Source organism: Castor canadensis, chromosome 3, assembly GCF_047511655.1.
Source record: "Castor canadensis chromosome 3, mCasCan1.hap1v2, whole genome shotgun sequence".
Classification (NCBI taxonomy): domain Eukaryota; kingdom Metazoa; phylum Chordata; class Mammalia; order Rodentia; family Castoridae; genus Castor; species Castor canadensis.
Genome location: NC_133388.1, coordinates 148,842,061 through 148,859,376, shown reverse-complemented (window position 1 = coordinate 148,859,376; position 17,316 = coordinate 148,842,061). Strand labels below are relative to the sequence as shown.

The following is a 17,316-nucleotide window of genomic DNA, read 5'->3' as shown; positions in this document are numbered from 1 at the left end:
GATCACAGGAGTGTCCCACCAGACACAGTTTATTGGTTGAGATGGGGTCTCACTAACTTTTTCCCAAGGCTAGCCTCAAATGCTGATTCTCCCAACCTCTGCCTCTGAGGTAACTGGGATTACAGGCATGCACCAACATGCCTGACCTCTTTCTTATTAGCTCTTATTAGCATTTTATGTTAATGAAAATTAAAGTTGAATTCTGTCCAATTCTCTGCTGATCTATTCTCCTTCTTCCATCCCTTAAAGAAATCCTTCCAATTGTCATTTTTATAATTTTATTTTTAATCCATAAAATATAAACAGGCAGTATATTGTGTAGTATTTTTCATAATCTCATAATGAACTGAATATATTTCATACCTTGCTTTTGTTTAGACCACATTACTTGTTGTATGTGTAGTATTTATAATTATAGTTTAGTTAACCAATCTACAATATTCCAATCTATGCTTCATCTACATTATTTTATCCACATTGACACCATGCTGTTTCCATTTTTTTCAGTATTGAAAACAGTACAATAGGTCCTTTTTTCAACAGGGGATATATTCCATTATTCCCTGTGGATACTTAAAACCTATAATTTTATGCCTTTTCCATCTGATCTAAGCATTTATGAAACATGGTAGCTTTAACTTTTGTAGTTTGAAGTACAACAGCAAAACTGGCTTAAAGTTTTGTTTCCTTTTTTACAGTTTACAGACAGAGGATTCATTCCTACCATAGTTCTTAGCAAACTCAGCGTACAATTTTGTTTTCTCTTCTTAAGCTGAGAACTTTCACCTTTTTATTTAAGGGAAGCATTTTAAGACTTCTTGTTGGCATAGCCAAATTGCCAACAACACAGTCTTGCTTTGAGACTATAATTAAATAAAATCCAGGTTGTTTGAACATGAACACTGTGATACCATAGTCAGTCAGGTAGCTAACAGACTACCAAGTGACACGCTGGTGGCACTTGGCATGGATGTGCTGGACACAGGACTGACTTCTGTCCTGGGTGAGATACAGCTGGAGAGCTCAAGATACAGGGCACTGCTCAGAATGATGTGCAATTTAAAATTTAAGAATTGATTGTTTCTGAAATTTTCCATTCAATATTTTTAGACCATGATAGATCACAAGTCGCTGCCACTCTGGAAGGTGAAACTGTGAATAAGGGGAGACTGCTGGACTGCCATATTATGATTTCCCCCAGTTTGGTATTGGGATCTGTCTCTCCAGAAACCTTACTTTACAAGGCTCCTGCAGGGTGCTTATAGTGTGTCTTTCATAGAATACTTCCTGACTCTGAAAGACAGCCCAATGCCTCAGTAACCAGAAGTCTTTCTCACAGGAAACTTGTTTATAATGGAAGACACCCTTGTGGGTCTTTTCTGACCTGCGTCTAGTTTATTGCTACTAAGACAGCCACTCTCTAAGGGATCTCTGACTTGGAAAGAAGTTAGCTTCCAGTGTGCCAATCAGGCGAGACACAGAGTAGGCAGAACAACAGAACACTTTAAAAAAATGGAGGCAGCTTTATTATTTACAGATCCCCAAAAACAGCACACCTCGTGGCACAGATGAGAAGGGAGAAGCTGTCCAGGCACTCATCCTTAAGCAGCAGGTGGATAATCGGGGAAGAGGAAGGACTGTGGATCAAAGCATTCGTTGGGGTCCAGGGTGTACCCAAGCAGGTTTCTCAAGGGGATTTCTAGTGGTTGGCTTATAACAATCAGGCACAATTCCATGGAGTCACTGGGCCACATCTGCATAGTCCATGTGGGGTGTGGAGGTCAATGGGGTGAGTCAAGTAGGTTGTGTCTAACTGTCCAATAGGGAAGTGGTCACAAGGAAGTGGTTACTTAAGGCAGATGGTCTGATCAGCAGTCTTGAGGAACTGGAAAGAAAGATCTGGAAACTGTCAGGGGACTAAACTCTGTTTCTGGTGTGAAATAGTTAAACTTACATCCAAAGTAGGTGCCAAGGCAATGTAACGTTACATGAATTCATTACACATAATCTTTATATACATATATGTAATCAAATTACTACCAAAGGAAAACAACATTTACAATTATTAATAATTCCTATGAATACAACATAATGAAGTCAAGAATATTCATCAAAGTACATTCCAAAAGGAATTGTTTAAGGAATGAAAACATTATTCTGATTAAGATGATAAAAACTAATGTCCCCCAATCCAATTGTGCACATGAAAGTAAATATAAGCAAGCAGAGTTTTTGATAACATCTATCTCTGAATACTTACACTGTAAATCTTCTTCATGGATGTGAATGCCTGAGAATTAGCATCACTGAAATAGTGTTCCAGATTTGTACCTTTGACTCTGGATCCAAGCAAACTTGGGTCAAAAATATGGTGTCTGTACTAACACACACAGACTTTTCCTCTTGTCATTATTCTCTAAACAATGCAAGAACTATTTACACAGTATTTGTTTTGAAATTAGGCAATGTAGGCATTATAAATAATCTAGAGATGATTTAAAGTGTATACATTTTATATAAAGGGATTGAGCATCCACAGTTTTTGGTGTCTATGGGAATCTTTGATCCAATTCCATGAAGGACAATTGGATATGCTGAAGAACTTCCAAAAATATTTTAATGTTTAAAAAAAACAGCAAAGATATCAACTTTCCTTAGTGGAGAAAGTCAAAGATTACTCTGAAGTTTCTGGTTTTTTCTAACTGGGTTTCGAATGATTAATTTCTGAAAAGAACCATTCTGAAGCAGTGTTAGCATTTAAAGAAATTGAGCACATGAGCCATTTACATAGAGTATTTTTGCTGAAAAGAAAATAATCATGCTTCTTGGGGAAGAAAACACTTATTTGTGATTTGTTTTAGCAAAAAATGACAACCTATAAGATATGGTGATACTAATCAAAATAAAGTTTATGGTTGAGCATGGTGGGGCACACCTGTAATCCCAGCTACTCAGGAGGCATACATAGGAGGAATGAGGTTTTGAGACCAGCCTAGGCAAAAGTTAGCAAGACCCTACCTCAAAACACAAGCCAGGTATGGTGGACTGTGTCTATAATCCCAGCTACTCAGAAGGCAATACCCTATCTGAAAAATAAAAACAAAAAGATTGGGTGTATGGTTTAAGCAGTAGAGAGCTCAATCCTTTGTACCACCAAAAAAAAAAAAAAAGGAAACAGAGAGAGAAGGGAAGGGAAGGCAAGGGAAGGAAGGGAAGGGAAAAAGAAAGGAAGGAAGAAAGAGAGAGAGAAGGAAGGAAGGGAGGAAGGAAGGAAAGAAGGAAGAAAGGAAGAAAAGAAAGAAAGAGAGAGAGAGAGAGAAAAAGAAAGAAAGAAAGAAAGAAAGAAAGAAAGAAAGAAAGAAAGAAAGAAAGAAAGAAAGAAAGAAAGAAAGAAAGAAAGAAAGAAAGAAAGAAAGAAAGAAAGAAAGAAAGAAAGAAAGTCATGGAGGGAGAGGGAAGATTATTCACTTGGTGCAAAGCAACTACATAACAAGAAAAAAATACAGTAAATTTCCCTTTACCTACAGGGATCTTTGAATCTTTGCAAATACAAATCATACGCATTATCAAATGACTGAGACTCTGCTACCCCTTTCTTCCATTCCATTCCCAAACAAAAGTAACCTCCCTGATCTTGTCCCTGGGTTATCTTATAATATGACTATCTTTTAAATCATTACAGCTTTTCTGTTTATTATAACATCACCCAACAAGACTTCCTTTCTTTCATTTTTAATTCCTCCCAGGCATCCCACAAAGCTGTTCTCATAGAAGTTTTTCATCAATACTTTTTGCCTGCTTTAAGTTGGTATTCCTTATGGCTGTGGCCTTTTTTCTATTCTGAGGAACCAAGTCTATGCTTTCTCAAATGAATTTTTAAAACTCCAACATCAAGTTCATCTGAATGCTTCTCACTGTTGGCTACATGAAGATACTTGAAACATAAATTATTAATTTTCCTTATCAACCAGACAACCCCAAGGTCTAAATTTTATATGGATCTAGGTCAAATGCTTGCGATTGAAACCATTACAGAAAACTAGTGAGCGCTAAAGGAATGGCTATCCAATCCACAAATGGGCGGCAGGCCCTTTGCTGGTCCTCCTCCTTCCTCTGCTAACTGACTTTATGATTAGTTCTCTACAAAATCACAATGCCCCTAAGGGTTGAGCAGAACTAAGCACAAAGGGAAAGTTGCTACATGTTCTCATTTCTGGGAGAAAAAAATTAAAATATTTGGTGGAAGCAAAAGATTCAAGACCACTAGGTAAAGTGAGATTTTTGAAGCATCTCTATATTTTATTAGCCCAACAAATAGATGACTTACAATTATTTTGACAAAATGCACATATAGACATATTGTAACAAATAAAATTTGTTTCTTATGTTATTCAAGTGAATATAAGATTCATTCACTCAACAGATACTCCTTTCATATCTGTTATACACATTTTCTCTACCTTTAAGAAGATGATAATTAAGTTAGGAAAAAAGACATAAGTTTGCAGAGTTAAATAATAGCTAACAATAATACTATTGTTATGGTATGATAACAATGATGTTATAAGTAAGAAAAATATTTAGTAGAGGTTGTGACCTGTGTTAGTCCTAATATATTAGTTGTGAATATCTGTCATTAGTTAAGCACCATGTTAAGTTTTGTTTATAGGTACCATTTTTATAACTATTTTAGGTTATAGGAAACTGGGAGCATGAGAGTACATAGCAGTAGGTAGTAGAAACAGGATTACCCCATATCTATCAAAGTTCCAGACTCTTGCCATTATCCTAAAGGTATTTTTTTAGGTTTGGGTCAAGGCAAGTCCATATCCACTGGCAATCAATATTTTAGTGCTAATGCAGACAACATCTATTACTATTTCCATTGCATTTAAAATTCATTTGGAATATTAGCCTTTTATCTGTGTCTATAAAATTATTTTTTTTGTATAGGGTTGTGATACCCAGATGATTTATGACATGCTGCTAAGACTAAAATCCACTATTTACTTACCTGGTGACTTTATCTGCAAAAAGGTGAGTGCATAGTATCTTCACATACAAAGCTAATGCATTTGAGGAATTCAGACATAGATAAAGAACATAGTTAAAATAAAATTTGTTCAGGGTGACTTCCACAATAAGAAATAATTATGATATAGATCTGTTAAACATTAATGTACTCTCATGTTCAAAATGGAACATGACAATATAGATTTCATTGAATATGAACAGAAGAGAAGTGTGGTTAGTATAAAAATCTGCTTTGTATAAATCAATCACCACACCTCATTGATCCCAAATATTTAAAGTAAAGGCATAAGCTACAGTAGTGATAGGTTCTTCTGCCCTCTTCATGGCTTTGGCAAACTATCAGTTACCTCCTTTTGCTCGTCCAGTTAGTGGCTGATCAATGCCACATTTTTAAAACTTTACTGTGCACTTTAGAATACAAAAGTAATACATATTCATCATTTTAGAATAGGAAATACCTAATACACAAAGGAAAAATTCTACCTCCCAGAAAATAATCACTATTTATATTTTTGCCTAACTTTTTATACAGATTGATGGATAGAGCTTGTTTTATGAAATTAATCTCATGCTATACATAGGTCTTGAAACGTGTTTGTCATGTAACAATGTCATATAAACATTTTACCCATTACTAAGTAATCTTATACAACATGATGTTTTAAGCAGTATAATGTTCTAGTCTGTGAATATATCAATTTCAACTGATTGCTGTTATAAATAACTCTAAAATGAACATCTCCTATATAAATATTTTTGCACATCTCAGATCACTCTCTTCAGAGAGGAGAGAAGGAATGATGACCCTGGGTTTTATATCTGGAGAAACTAACTCAATAGTGAAGTCAATAATCAAAATAAAATTGAGAAAGATGGCCAGTTCAAAGAAATAGGAGATGATGCAAGACCTTGGGGAGTTCACAAGTGAATGAGGATTCCAAGTAGGGTTAGAGTAAACACTGAGTGTATTAGGACATAAAGTGAGGGCCTTTCTTCCTCCTAACTGCTGGCAAGATTTCCTAAAGATTTTTGCACTAAGTCTTGGAAAATAAATGGGAGTGAATCAAGTCAAAGAGGAAAGCCAAGACAGAGAAGAAGGAACAGTGTCTGCAAGAGGAGTGCAGAGAAATATGGTGAGACAAAGGTTAGAGCAATGTTGAATGATTCATTTAATAAAACTAATGAATATTTTTCAGTATTCTGGGGCAGGCACTGTACTGAGTACTGAGCAAAGAAAAAATATGGTCTCATCTTCCTGGGGCTTGCAATCTACTGCTTGGTATTCAGTTCACAGTGTACATCAGAATTACCTGAATGTAAGAGTCTGGTCTACACATCTAGGGATTCAACTCAAATAGGGATGAAGTCTACATATTGGCATTTGAAAAGCTCTCCTATGATCTTAAAATGCAGCCAAAGTTGAGAATCGCTAGCCCAGTGGAAGACAAAAGCAATAAATAAGTGAAATTAAATAATGTATAATTCAAAAATGTGCTAAGTTGTATAAAGCTAAAATAGAATTTACCAGGAGCATATGTGGTGGCAAGACGCTTAGTTTAGATTGCAGGCTGAGAAAGAGGGAAGTTGTCAGTCTGTTGGCATGACATTTTTAAAACCTAAAGAAAAATAGTTCTTTAGTAAAAAGACAAACACAAAAAAATGAACAGATAGTATTTTTTATGAAGACTTGCCATGAGCCAATAGACAAAGCCAGACTTGATACACCCAATGTATCAAGTAAGTGAGTGGAAGCAAGTAAGTGAGTGGGAGAGCGAGGAAAGACAGAGTGAAATGGAGTGCAAAGTGCTGCAAAGCACCAGCTGGAGAGAGCAGATGCTGGTGGGACTCAGTCTGATGAGAAATGATGGAACTGCAGGTAAATGTTGGGGAACTGTATTGTAATGGAAACTCACTTCAGGAGAAAGAAGGCCAAGGCTGTAACTTTGAAGAATACCAAATTTTGCAGAGTAGGTCAATGGAAAAAAAGAATCAGGAGCTACGAAAGAAAAAAAGAGGGAATAATGGTGGAGACATTGGGACATAATAGAAGCCAAGAATATTCCACACAAATTTGTTAAAAGTGGGCAAATTGGTGAAATGAAATCATCTTCATGAAAATGGGAAATACAAGCCACAGCAGTTTAAGGACCCCTGTGGGGCAGTGGTGCATTGGAACAATATAGCCTTAATGCACCAAAATGGTCTTTCAATTTGTCCCAGTAACAGCAGGGACTGAAAATTGAGATAATTCATAGGAACTTTAGCACTTGTGCCCCTAAGCAGGGCAAATTTGCTTAACAAAGTGTGAAATGCAGTGCAGAGATGCAGCCTTCTAGTTTCTAATTTTTTCAGCACATCACATTCCTCATCCAATAGCAAAAACAGATCAATGGGCACAGATGAGAGAAGGAAAAGAAGTAGAAAAGGGAGCAGAAATGAGAATAGCTAAGAACTACAAATCACATTTCTGTTTTTGTTTTTAACTTTGGTTTTTATTTTGATGACAGTAGATATTGACAGAGAAAAAAGACTGTTACTTGACCAGACTTTAGACAGCTGAATCTGCTCAATTTGGTTTTTGCTTATTATTTCCACAAAACAGTGTAGGAAAGGGGAAAGGGGAAAAAAGTCATGTTCAATTTGAGATAACCTAAATAATTGAAGAAATGGCAGGGTTTGGGACTGAGTTTGCTGAACAGCCTAATTCTCAGAATGGTTTCTAAACTTCCTGGGTCAGAGCTTGGACTGCTTCATGACTATCTGGGAGTTTTCTCAGGATGCTATGTGCAATATAGAAATCACCCAGAGGTCTTGATAAAGTACAGATTTCTGGAACTTCATTTCCAGAAGTTCTTATCCAATATTCCTGCATTGGAGCCTGAGAATTTCACCTCTCAACAAGCTCTTAAGTGATGCTAGTTATCCAGGAACTACAACAAAAACTGCACTGCTCTTTTCTGATGGGGTACACTTGAGACTCATAGTGTCCCCACTAGCTTTGGAACCAGCCTCCCACAAAGGAACCCAGAACTTTCCACATGCATTCTTCCTAAGGATTACCTAATTCTAGTGGAAGCTCTTATATTTCCATTCTTTCTCCAAATTAGAACATAAACCAACCACATGAGCTAAGTTCGATCTTATTTTGTACTTGCTGTCAGCCCTTATTCTCTGAGGGATGTCGCCTTCATTTGAATGCTAATTAAACTTGCAGGAAAGGCTTAAATTAGCCCAGAAATATGCAAGAAATAGTGGAAGTTTTGGATCGTTGATTATGCCAGATCTCCTTGGAAAATTATTGAAATGATCATTAAGAAATAATTAAAAGTGCTGAACTATATTTAAGTGCCCATTATGTACTTTTACCTCCAGTCAGTTGTAATAACTACATTTGAAAAATCATTCCAGTTCCTTGAGAATTAGTTCATGCAAAAAATAAGGAATATGACCTTGTCCTAATCATTGCTTCCTGGAGCATCTCTTGGAAAACTAATTTCCAGACACTGTGCCTTATTTTTTAAAGTATTTGCAGCTATTTTATTGGTTTTTAAAAGATTGGTCTTGACATTGGATTCACCATTAGATATGTTATATCTGCTTGTATTGTACTGGGTGACATGAGTCTTGCCAGTTCTATTGCTGTCACCTGCCAGCCTTGTAACTTTGGTTAAGACACTTAACTTTCTAAGCCTCTACTGCTAATATTTTTGGGGGGATTGGTACTGGAGTTTGAACTCAGGGCCTCATGCTTGCTAGGCAGATGCTCTACCACTTGAGCCACTCTGCCAATCCACCACTGGTAATTTTTAAATAATAATAATAATACTTCTCCTATTTGCACTCATGGGAAATTTGCAAAAATAAAATGATTTATTATTTATGAAAAGCTTTCCAACTAAAAAGTATCATATTCTGATAAAACAAATATAGTAATTAAAATAAGAGTTATGTAAATATCAGATATTTTAATGATTTTTGAAAGTACTCTGCAAAGGCAAGATTTATTATTAGCATTGGTATTATATAAATAACTATAATAAAATCCATCTATCTTGAAATTTCTACTTTGAGCTGTATTAGAATATAAACATATGCTTAGTGTTTTTGCACAATGCAAAATTTAAAAATCTTTCATCGATCACTTAGATGTGGCTTCTAAGCTGCCTTTTGCATCTAGTTACTAAGTTACAGAATGTTGGTTAGTCAGCTAGCCTATCTGTGCCCTTGTTTTTCTTTCTATAAAATGGAAATAATAGTATTGATTCTACCTTCCTCATGAGGGTATCTGAGAGAAAAAAATGAGACTTTTAATTTCCCAAATGTCAACTAAGAGGTGGAGTGTGATAACTTTACACCCAACCTGACAATGATAATACATTTATTGTTCAGGAAAAATAACCCTTGGTATCAAAGGACTTCAAAACTTCCCAGAGACAGTAAAATTGTATTTCCCTCATTTGTAAATGAATGCCTACTATATATTAAGCCTTGTGCTCAGCACGGGAACAATGTAAGCATTATCTAAACCATCACAGGGCACAAACTATGATCAATAGTGTTTCATCTTAAGTTGATTTGTTAATGAGAATATTTGATAAATTCAAATAACCCAGTCCCCTCTGAAACCAAGTATGTGAATTTATTACATTCATACTATTTTTACAGCTGTCTTAGTACATTTTCTGTTGCTATAACTAAATACCATGGACTGGGAAATTTATAAAGAATAAAAGTTTATTTAGGTCATGGTTCTATAGGCTGAAAACTCCAAGAGCATGGCACTGGCATCTGCTCAGCATCTGGTGAGGACTCTCTTGCTGGATCATGACTTGGTAGAGAGCTTCACATGACCATACAGGGCAAACTTGTCAAGGAAAATTGGCTTTTACAACAAAGCCACTCTGGTGATAGATGTTCCACTAATCCATTCATGAAGGCAGAGCCCCATGACCTAATCACCTCCCAAATTTTCCTTCTCCAAACACCATTAACACAAAAATTTGGAGATTAAGTTTCCAACACTCGAAATTTACAGGACACAATCGGCACAGAATGATCAAGACCCTGCTTACTCTGACACTGTTACCCAACTAATTCACCCAGTGCTAGGCAAACTGTCCTCTTTATAATTTAACACTCTTTCTTGACCTAAACGACATTGGGGTTCATGTAAGACATGTTTATACTTTTTGGAAGTTGGAGAAAAAGATATGTCCAAGGACCCCATGGTCACCAGCTAGTTTGATGATTTGCTGTAAGAATTTACACGATTCAATAAAAAGCTTTATTTATTTTATTATTTATCGCCTTAAGATTTATTACAGCTAAGAATATAGTCAGAAAAAAGTGCCAAAAAGATGTACATAGCAAAGACTAGAGAAATCAAGTGTGAGCATCCCAGGTTCTACTTCTGTGAAGATCACACGGACACAATTTTCTCTCCAGTGAACTACAGAGACATGACCTTGAGAAGTCTATCTGAATCTTGGATTCAGAGTTCTTAAATTAGGCTGGCCACATAAGTACATGACCAGGCATGATTCAGACTCCAAACTAGGTAATAAGTTAACATTAAAAAAATCATTGCATTTACATTAAGTAATGCTGACAGACTGATCTACACCACCATACCACCTCAAGCATATAGAATAACACCACTGACCATGACTATGTGAACATTCCAGTAGTGCAGTCTCAGGGATTGTGCATGGGTGATTGTGTAGTTTTCCTAGAGTCCCCACAGCAAAGCAAGAACTTAGTAAAACAACCTGCTGCATTAACACTTCTGAATATGGAGTCAGAATAATAAACTTAAGGTCTCTTTTGCCTCGGTTCCCTGAATCAGACCTCAATACCAGAGGCCAGAAAAATAGAATTGACCTTTGAATGGCTGCAACTCAATAGTCTTTGGATAGACTAAGCACCTTCTTCAGAGCATAGCAGTAGTCACCAAATCATCTCAACCATACGTACAATCAGTACTTCTTCTGCCGGTGCCCATTCCTGGAGCATTGTTCTTACTGAAATATCTTCACGGGCCCAGTGGTCATTTACAGTACTCATGTGTTGGGAAGTACCATCTTCCAAATCATTTCAAGCCAATGTCTGCAGTTACATAAGGTCTTAAGAAAATTACTTTTACAGTGATGTTCCCTTCATTTGCATTTGCTACCCTAGAAGAGTTTACATTTCTTAATTTGGAATATAATTGTCAAGAATAAAGGAACTACCATCTCTTCTATATATTTGACGTATAGGGAGAAATTGGTAAGGAAATGTATATCATCAAGCAAGGAGAAGTCCAAGTTCTTGGCGGCCCTGATGGTGCTCAAGTTATAGTCATTCTGAAAGCTGGGGCAGTGTTTGGAGAAATCAGGTATGTGAAAGACACCTGACCTCATGAATATTGAAGTCCACCACTTGTCAAGAAAGGACAATCTCAGGTTTTAAAATAAGTAAAGTTTTTGCTTGAATTTGTCACAGGTTGTGCTGAGAGCATTTTTATAGTAACGATGTGCACAATTCTATTCCTTCTTTCCCTTCCCTCAAAAGACCTAAAGGCAAACACTGGGTCATTCCTCTCTTTAGTCTTAGGTCCTAGGACCTAGCTCAGTTCCCAGCATTAGGGTGCTCAGTATATGTTGAATGAATATGCAAATGATGAATGAACAGTGAGAGAAGAGGTAAGACTTGTAGGATTGTTGAAAGACTTGGCTAATCAGGGGTTTTGAGCAGGCTGAATAACCAAATTGCCTGAGTTTGAATCCCATTTTTACCACTTACTAGCTTTATTCCTTTGTCACATGAACACTCTATTCCTTAATTCCATCATCTTTTTATACATTTCTGTTTTGTTTTGCTTTTTTTTCCTTTGAGAAAGTCTCACTGTGTAGCCTAGGCTTACCTGGAACTCACAGTCCTCATGCCTTAGCCTCCCAAGTGCTGACATTACAGATGTGTGCCATCATGCCCACCTATTCCCTCATGTTAAAATAATTAGAATTAGGGCTGGGGGTGGCTCAAGTGACAGAGTGCCTGCTTCGTAAGTACAAGGCCCTGAGTTCAAACCCCAGTACTATCAAAAAAAATTAAAAAGAAAGTAAGACTATTTAGAAGTATTATAGTACATATCTTAGAGGGTTAGTAAATGAGTTAATTCATTAAAAGCACCTAGAACAGTGTCTACATCTACTGAAAGTTGAATAAATATTAACTACTGTTACCATTATTTCCTGTTGGCCAGTACTTTATTCTAGAACAAGTAAGACCTTAAGAGCAAGAATACAGAGAACAAACTTATGGATTTTGTGGGTTAAACACTTCTATACACATTATTGCATTTAACCTTATTCATTTTTCATCCAAGAGATGTATTGATTGAGTGTTAGCACATGCAACATTGTCATATGTTGTTCTAAACTCTAGAAATGTACTGTTAATACAAGTACATATGTCTGGCAGGCAGAAACTGATGACAGTAAAACAATTAAGCAGACAAGACAAATTCACATAATCATAACTGCTACAAATGCATAAAAGCATTAGAATGTGACAGGGGATGCTACCTTAGATACAGTGCTCAGGGAGGACCTCTCTGAATAGATAAGATTTGGCTTAAGACTTCAGGAGCCATTCAGAAGTGAGGAAGAGCCTTGGATGATAAGACGGCAAAGGTCTAGAGGTGAAACAAACAAGCTTGTCCGGCAGTTGCACAGTGAACAATGACACTGCAGCAAGAAGAGGCCAAGGAGATGAGCAAAGGACAGAGCATGTGAGGCCTCTTAGGCTGTGATAAGGAATTTGTATTTTATTCTGTATATGAATGGATGCTACTAAAAAGTTTTAGACAAAAGACTGATGAAATTTGAATTTTGATTTTAAAAGACCACTCCAAGAGCTATGTGGGAAAGAGGCAATAGAAGAACAAGAATGACAGAGAATTCCAATCAGAAGTGAAAGATGATGGTGTCTTGAACTAGGAAGCCAGTTCTTAGGATGAAAAGAAGAATTCACTGTCAGGCAGTTAAATTATTCCATAATTGAGAAAACTGTTTTTCCAAGTTGCCAAGGATAAGACAGTTCATGAATGATAGGGTCAACACTCAAACCTAAGTCTTCATGAATTGAGGCCCAGTGATCTGTCAACCAGACCACAGGGGAAAAGGCATTTGTCCAATCTCTGACTTCACAGAGATAAGAAGTTATCTCTGAGCTCCAGAGATGTGGACAATTTCAGATGACTTTCACATTAGCGTAGCTGGGGTTTCCTTAGAATGTTGCTGCATACTATTCTTCTGTGCAACATCCCTTCACTTTTCAATTGTTCTCTCTGCTTAACAACTGGGTGGGCACTCCTGTGAGGGGCCTGCCTAGGGCAGTGACAGAAACACATCTTAGAATGTCCAGAACCTATGTTCTTTGCCTGTTTCCTATTAATTTCATACTGGGAGTCCTTGCAAGATGATTTAATATTTTTGTGACTCAATAATCACTGTTATTATCAAGGTCATAAAATATACAATGCCTAATCTGAAACATTGCAGAAATTAATTAGTTGACCTCTCCCAAGGGTTGAGTGTTCCCTGAAGATTAAAGCTTTATGAGTACAAGTATATTAATTGGTGATATTATCATCACAGGAGGAAAAACCTTAGGAATAGAATCCAGGTGCTAGTGAATTGCAACTGAAAGTCATCCTGGATTCCTGACATCAGCTCAAATAATCTCCTCTTACCCATTTGGTTTCTAAAGCCAAATTGAAATCAGTAGACCACACATGCTCTAAACTTGCTCAACAGTCTGGTTGACTCAAGCAAAGGGGAGGGTTTTTGCCTTGATTTGCTTCCTGGCTGTGGCTGAGAAGAAACAGGATGCATCTGCCTCTTCCAGATGCCCAGGGGCTTCACAGACCCACAGCTGTCCTCCACCCCTACAGCACTAGTCATTTATTCCAGATGGAGCCCTGTCTGCCAAACACCCAGGCACTGGAAAGATCCAGTTATAGTGTTTACTACTCAGAAATGCTGTGACCTTTGCTAAAATAAGCTAAATCCAGCACTATCATGTAGCTTTTTAAAGATGGTTCTTTTTTCTTAGGAAAAAATAAGGAAGAAAAGAACTGAGGGATTTCAAGGACATTATATATTAATCCAAAAGAGCAAAGCCCTGACTAAAATACAGATTTACATCCTGTCATGAAGAAAACCCAGACCACATTTCCAATTAACATCTGAAGTGCACAGACACACCATTCTTAGAAGAAGGGCCCAGGGTTTGCCAAGGCATGGCGGTCTGACTCCATCCTTTTCCTTACATGTTCATTTAGTGTCAAGTCTTATTCAGTGAACATATTTAACCACTTCTTATCTGTCTTCCACATCTGTTAAAAATCTCATTTTTCTTGAAATGACTCTTAATTTTTACCCTCATATTGCTAATAGAATTCTAATAGGATTCCCTTCTGGCTTCATTTCACCTTAGAGTATCCTTTCCCTGGAAAATCCCCACTCATCCTCAAGAACCAATTCTAATGCCATCTCTTCAAAGCCATCTCTAGCCACCCCCAACAAATAGTAGCTCTCTGTGCTTTGCCTCCACAGTATTTCCCCTCATGCCTCTAATGCAGAATTACTACTCATTTATTGTTAATTTGTTCAGATGTGTCTTTCCAACAGAGTGAGCTATTAAAGTGTGAGAACTAGTACTTATTCATCTTTATATTCTCAGCAGCTACAAGAAAACTACAGAAGACAAGGTGATTTTTATTTATATCCTGCCTCCATTAAAAAAACTTGCATCTGCTATTCAGCAATTTTTAACTAATTATAGTTAATCGTCATCTGATAAAAACAAAAAGACAACTATATTCTGTGTAGTGCCTCAAAAGTTACTGGGTAATTCCTTCTTTGCCAGGCACAGTGCTAGCCTTGAGAGTACAAAGATGAACAAAAACAATTGCTTCCTTCAAAGGCCTCACAAACAAGTAAGACAAGTAAATGAAAACTTCAATATCAAGTGATTCAATGTACGCATTGAGCCCATGATGAGAATATGCACAGAAGACTTCAAAAGGTCTGGCAATTATTGGAGGTCATTTGGTGTATCAGTTAGCTTTCCATCACTATAATAAATACCTGAGATAATTAACTGAGAAAGAGAAAAGGTTTGCTTTCGATCTTGGCTTCAGAGGTTGCCCTGATGCTGTTAGGCCTGTGGCAAGACTGAACATCATGGCAGAAACATGTGGCAGAGCAAAACTGCTCACCTGTGGCCAGGGATCAAAAGAGAAAGAAAAGGAAGGACACAACCCAACAACCTAAAGATCCTCCACTCGTCCTCACATCTTAAAGTTTTTAACACCTCCCAGTAGTGCCACCATGGGGGCCAAGTCTTTCCCACATGGACCTTTGGAGGACACTTAATATTCAGACTAGCAAGTGGTCTGTCAGAAGACCACTTCAAATGATATGTGGTGAGAACAATGTGCACATAGGTCAACCCTCGTAGCCTTACTTTGGGGAATGTAAAGGATTACTCACTTGATGCCTATAGTGGGGTGAAGGGTGGAACCAACAAAGATATGTCCATATTCTAGTCCCCAAAACCTGTGACTAGGACCTTATTTGGAAAAGGTGTCTTTGAAGATATTATTAAGATGAGGATCTCCGGATGAGGTCATCCTAGATACTCTGAATAAGTCTCAAATCTGGTAATAAGGGTTGTTATAAAAGACAGAAGAGAAGAGAAGGCCATGTGAAGAGTGAGGCAGAAACAAAAGTTATGCAGACACAGGCAAGGAGTGTGTGGAGATGTGTGACAGATACAAGAAAAGATTTTCCACTAGGGTCATGAGAGAGAGCACAGCCTTTTTGACACCTTGATTTTGTATTTACAGCTCCCAGAACCATGAAAGAATAAACTTCTGTGGTTATAGGCCACTTGTTCCATGGTGATCTGTTAGTGAAGCCCTAGCAAACTAATCAAAGACTTTAAATTTTTAACTTTTGAATTTTTACTGGGAGAAAAGAAAGGGATGCTTGACACCTCCCTCTGCTTTACACTACGTGGCCAGTCAACCTCCAAGAGCTGTTTATCTCACCTCCAAATATGTGTTAAATCATTGGCCACCACTTTGGTCCAATACATCTCCATCTCTAACTGAACACCTACAGCAGCCTGCTGCAGGAGACCCACTCCAATAACCACATTCAACACAGCCCAGCCTCCACTCTGTACCTAAAGTCATCTTTTGGAAACCCAGATCTGATCATGTCACTGTCCTCCTGCCTAGAACCATATGATGCTTTCATATATTCTTAAGGATAAGTACAAAGTTCTTATCCTGACCTACAAAATCCTACCCCTCTACTTCATGTTGTACCTTTAATCCAGACATCCTGCTGCTCCCTTTCAGTTCCTTAAATGTATCATATTCCCACAGGGAGACTTTGGCACATGCTGTTACTTCTGTCTAGATACTTTTCCCACCCTTCTTCCTAGATCTCAGCTTCTCTCAGACCTTCCTTGATTCTTCACTATAAGGACCTCACAGGTCTTCTTGCTATATGCTCTTGTCAAATTATGTGCCCACCTTTCAGAGCACTTATTTTTGTAGCTGTCTGCTCATTGGTGCATTTATTTCTTCAGTTTTCTTCTTTTCTAAGTTGGAAGTACCAGGGCTACCATGAATGGCTGTACCAGCTGTGTTCTCTGCACCAGGATGTCCAGTGAGGGGCTGAGAGGGCTGGAATACAACCTGCATTTCACCCCAGAGCCATGAGCCCTACTGTGCTCTCTCTTGTGTGTAAGTACCTTTTGCTTTGCAAAAGGGAGCCTTCTTCTAGCTAAGTTTTGCACCCACAGGACTGCATGCCCAGAGAGGCTACATTTTTCTGGTTTTCACAAAGATTCTGCATAGGTTCCCAGAGATCCTGCTAGACACCATGTGTGGTTCGTCCCACAGCTCATCCCCAACCCTTAGGATACTGCTTGGTCCATATAATGCCTAATAAATAGTTCCTGAATAAATAAGTGAGTGCAATTATCTTTCTATCTTTGTGAGTGCACAAACACACATTCATTTTTGTCATGCGTATGCATAGCCACCCTTGTGCCCTTTTCATCAGTTTTTTTAATTAAGAATAGCTCTGCGATATTTATCTTTGAAAAAGTACTTTGGTTTTCTTTTAACTTATTTCTTCGAGGTTTATTACCAAAAGTGGAATAAGTAGGTCAAAAGGTAGAAACATTTCTATAACTCTTTTAATATATGGGGAGATTATT

General features: G+C 37.5%; 1 protein-coding gene across 1 annotated transcript in view; it reads left to right on the top strand.

Annotated features, from left to right (window-relative positions):
* Cngb3 (cyclic nucleotide gated channel subunit beta 3) overlaps positions 1–17,316 on the top strand; it is a 148,158-nt gene that overhangs the window by 118,378 nt on the left and 12,464 nt on the right. The window contains exons 14-15 of the mRNA XM_074066994.1: positions 4,954–5,037; positions 11,292–11,410. Coding sequence (XP_073923095.1) covers positions 4,954–5,037; positions 11,292–11,410 — 203 coding nt within the window. The remainder of the gene's footprint in view (positions 1–4,953; positions 5,038–11,291; positions 11,411–17,316) is intronic.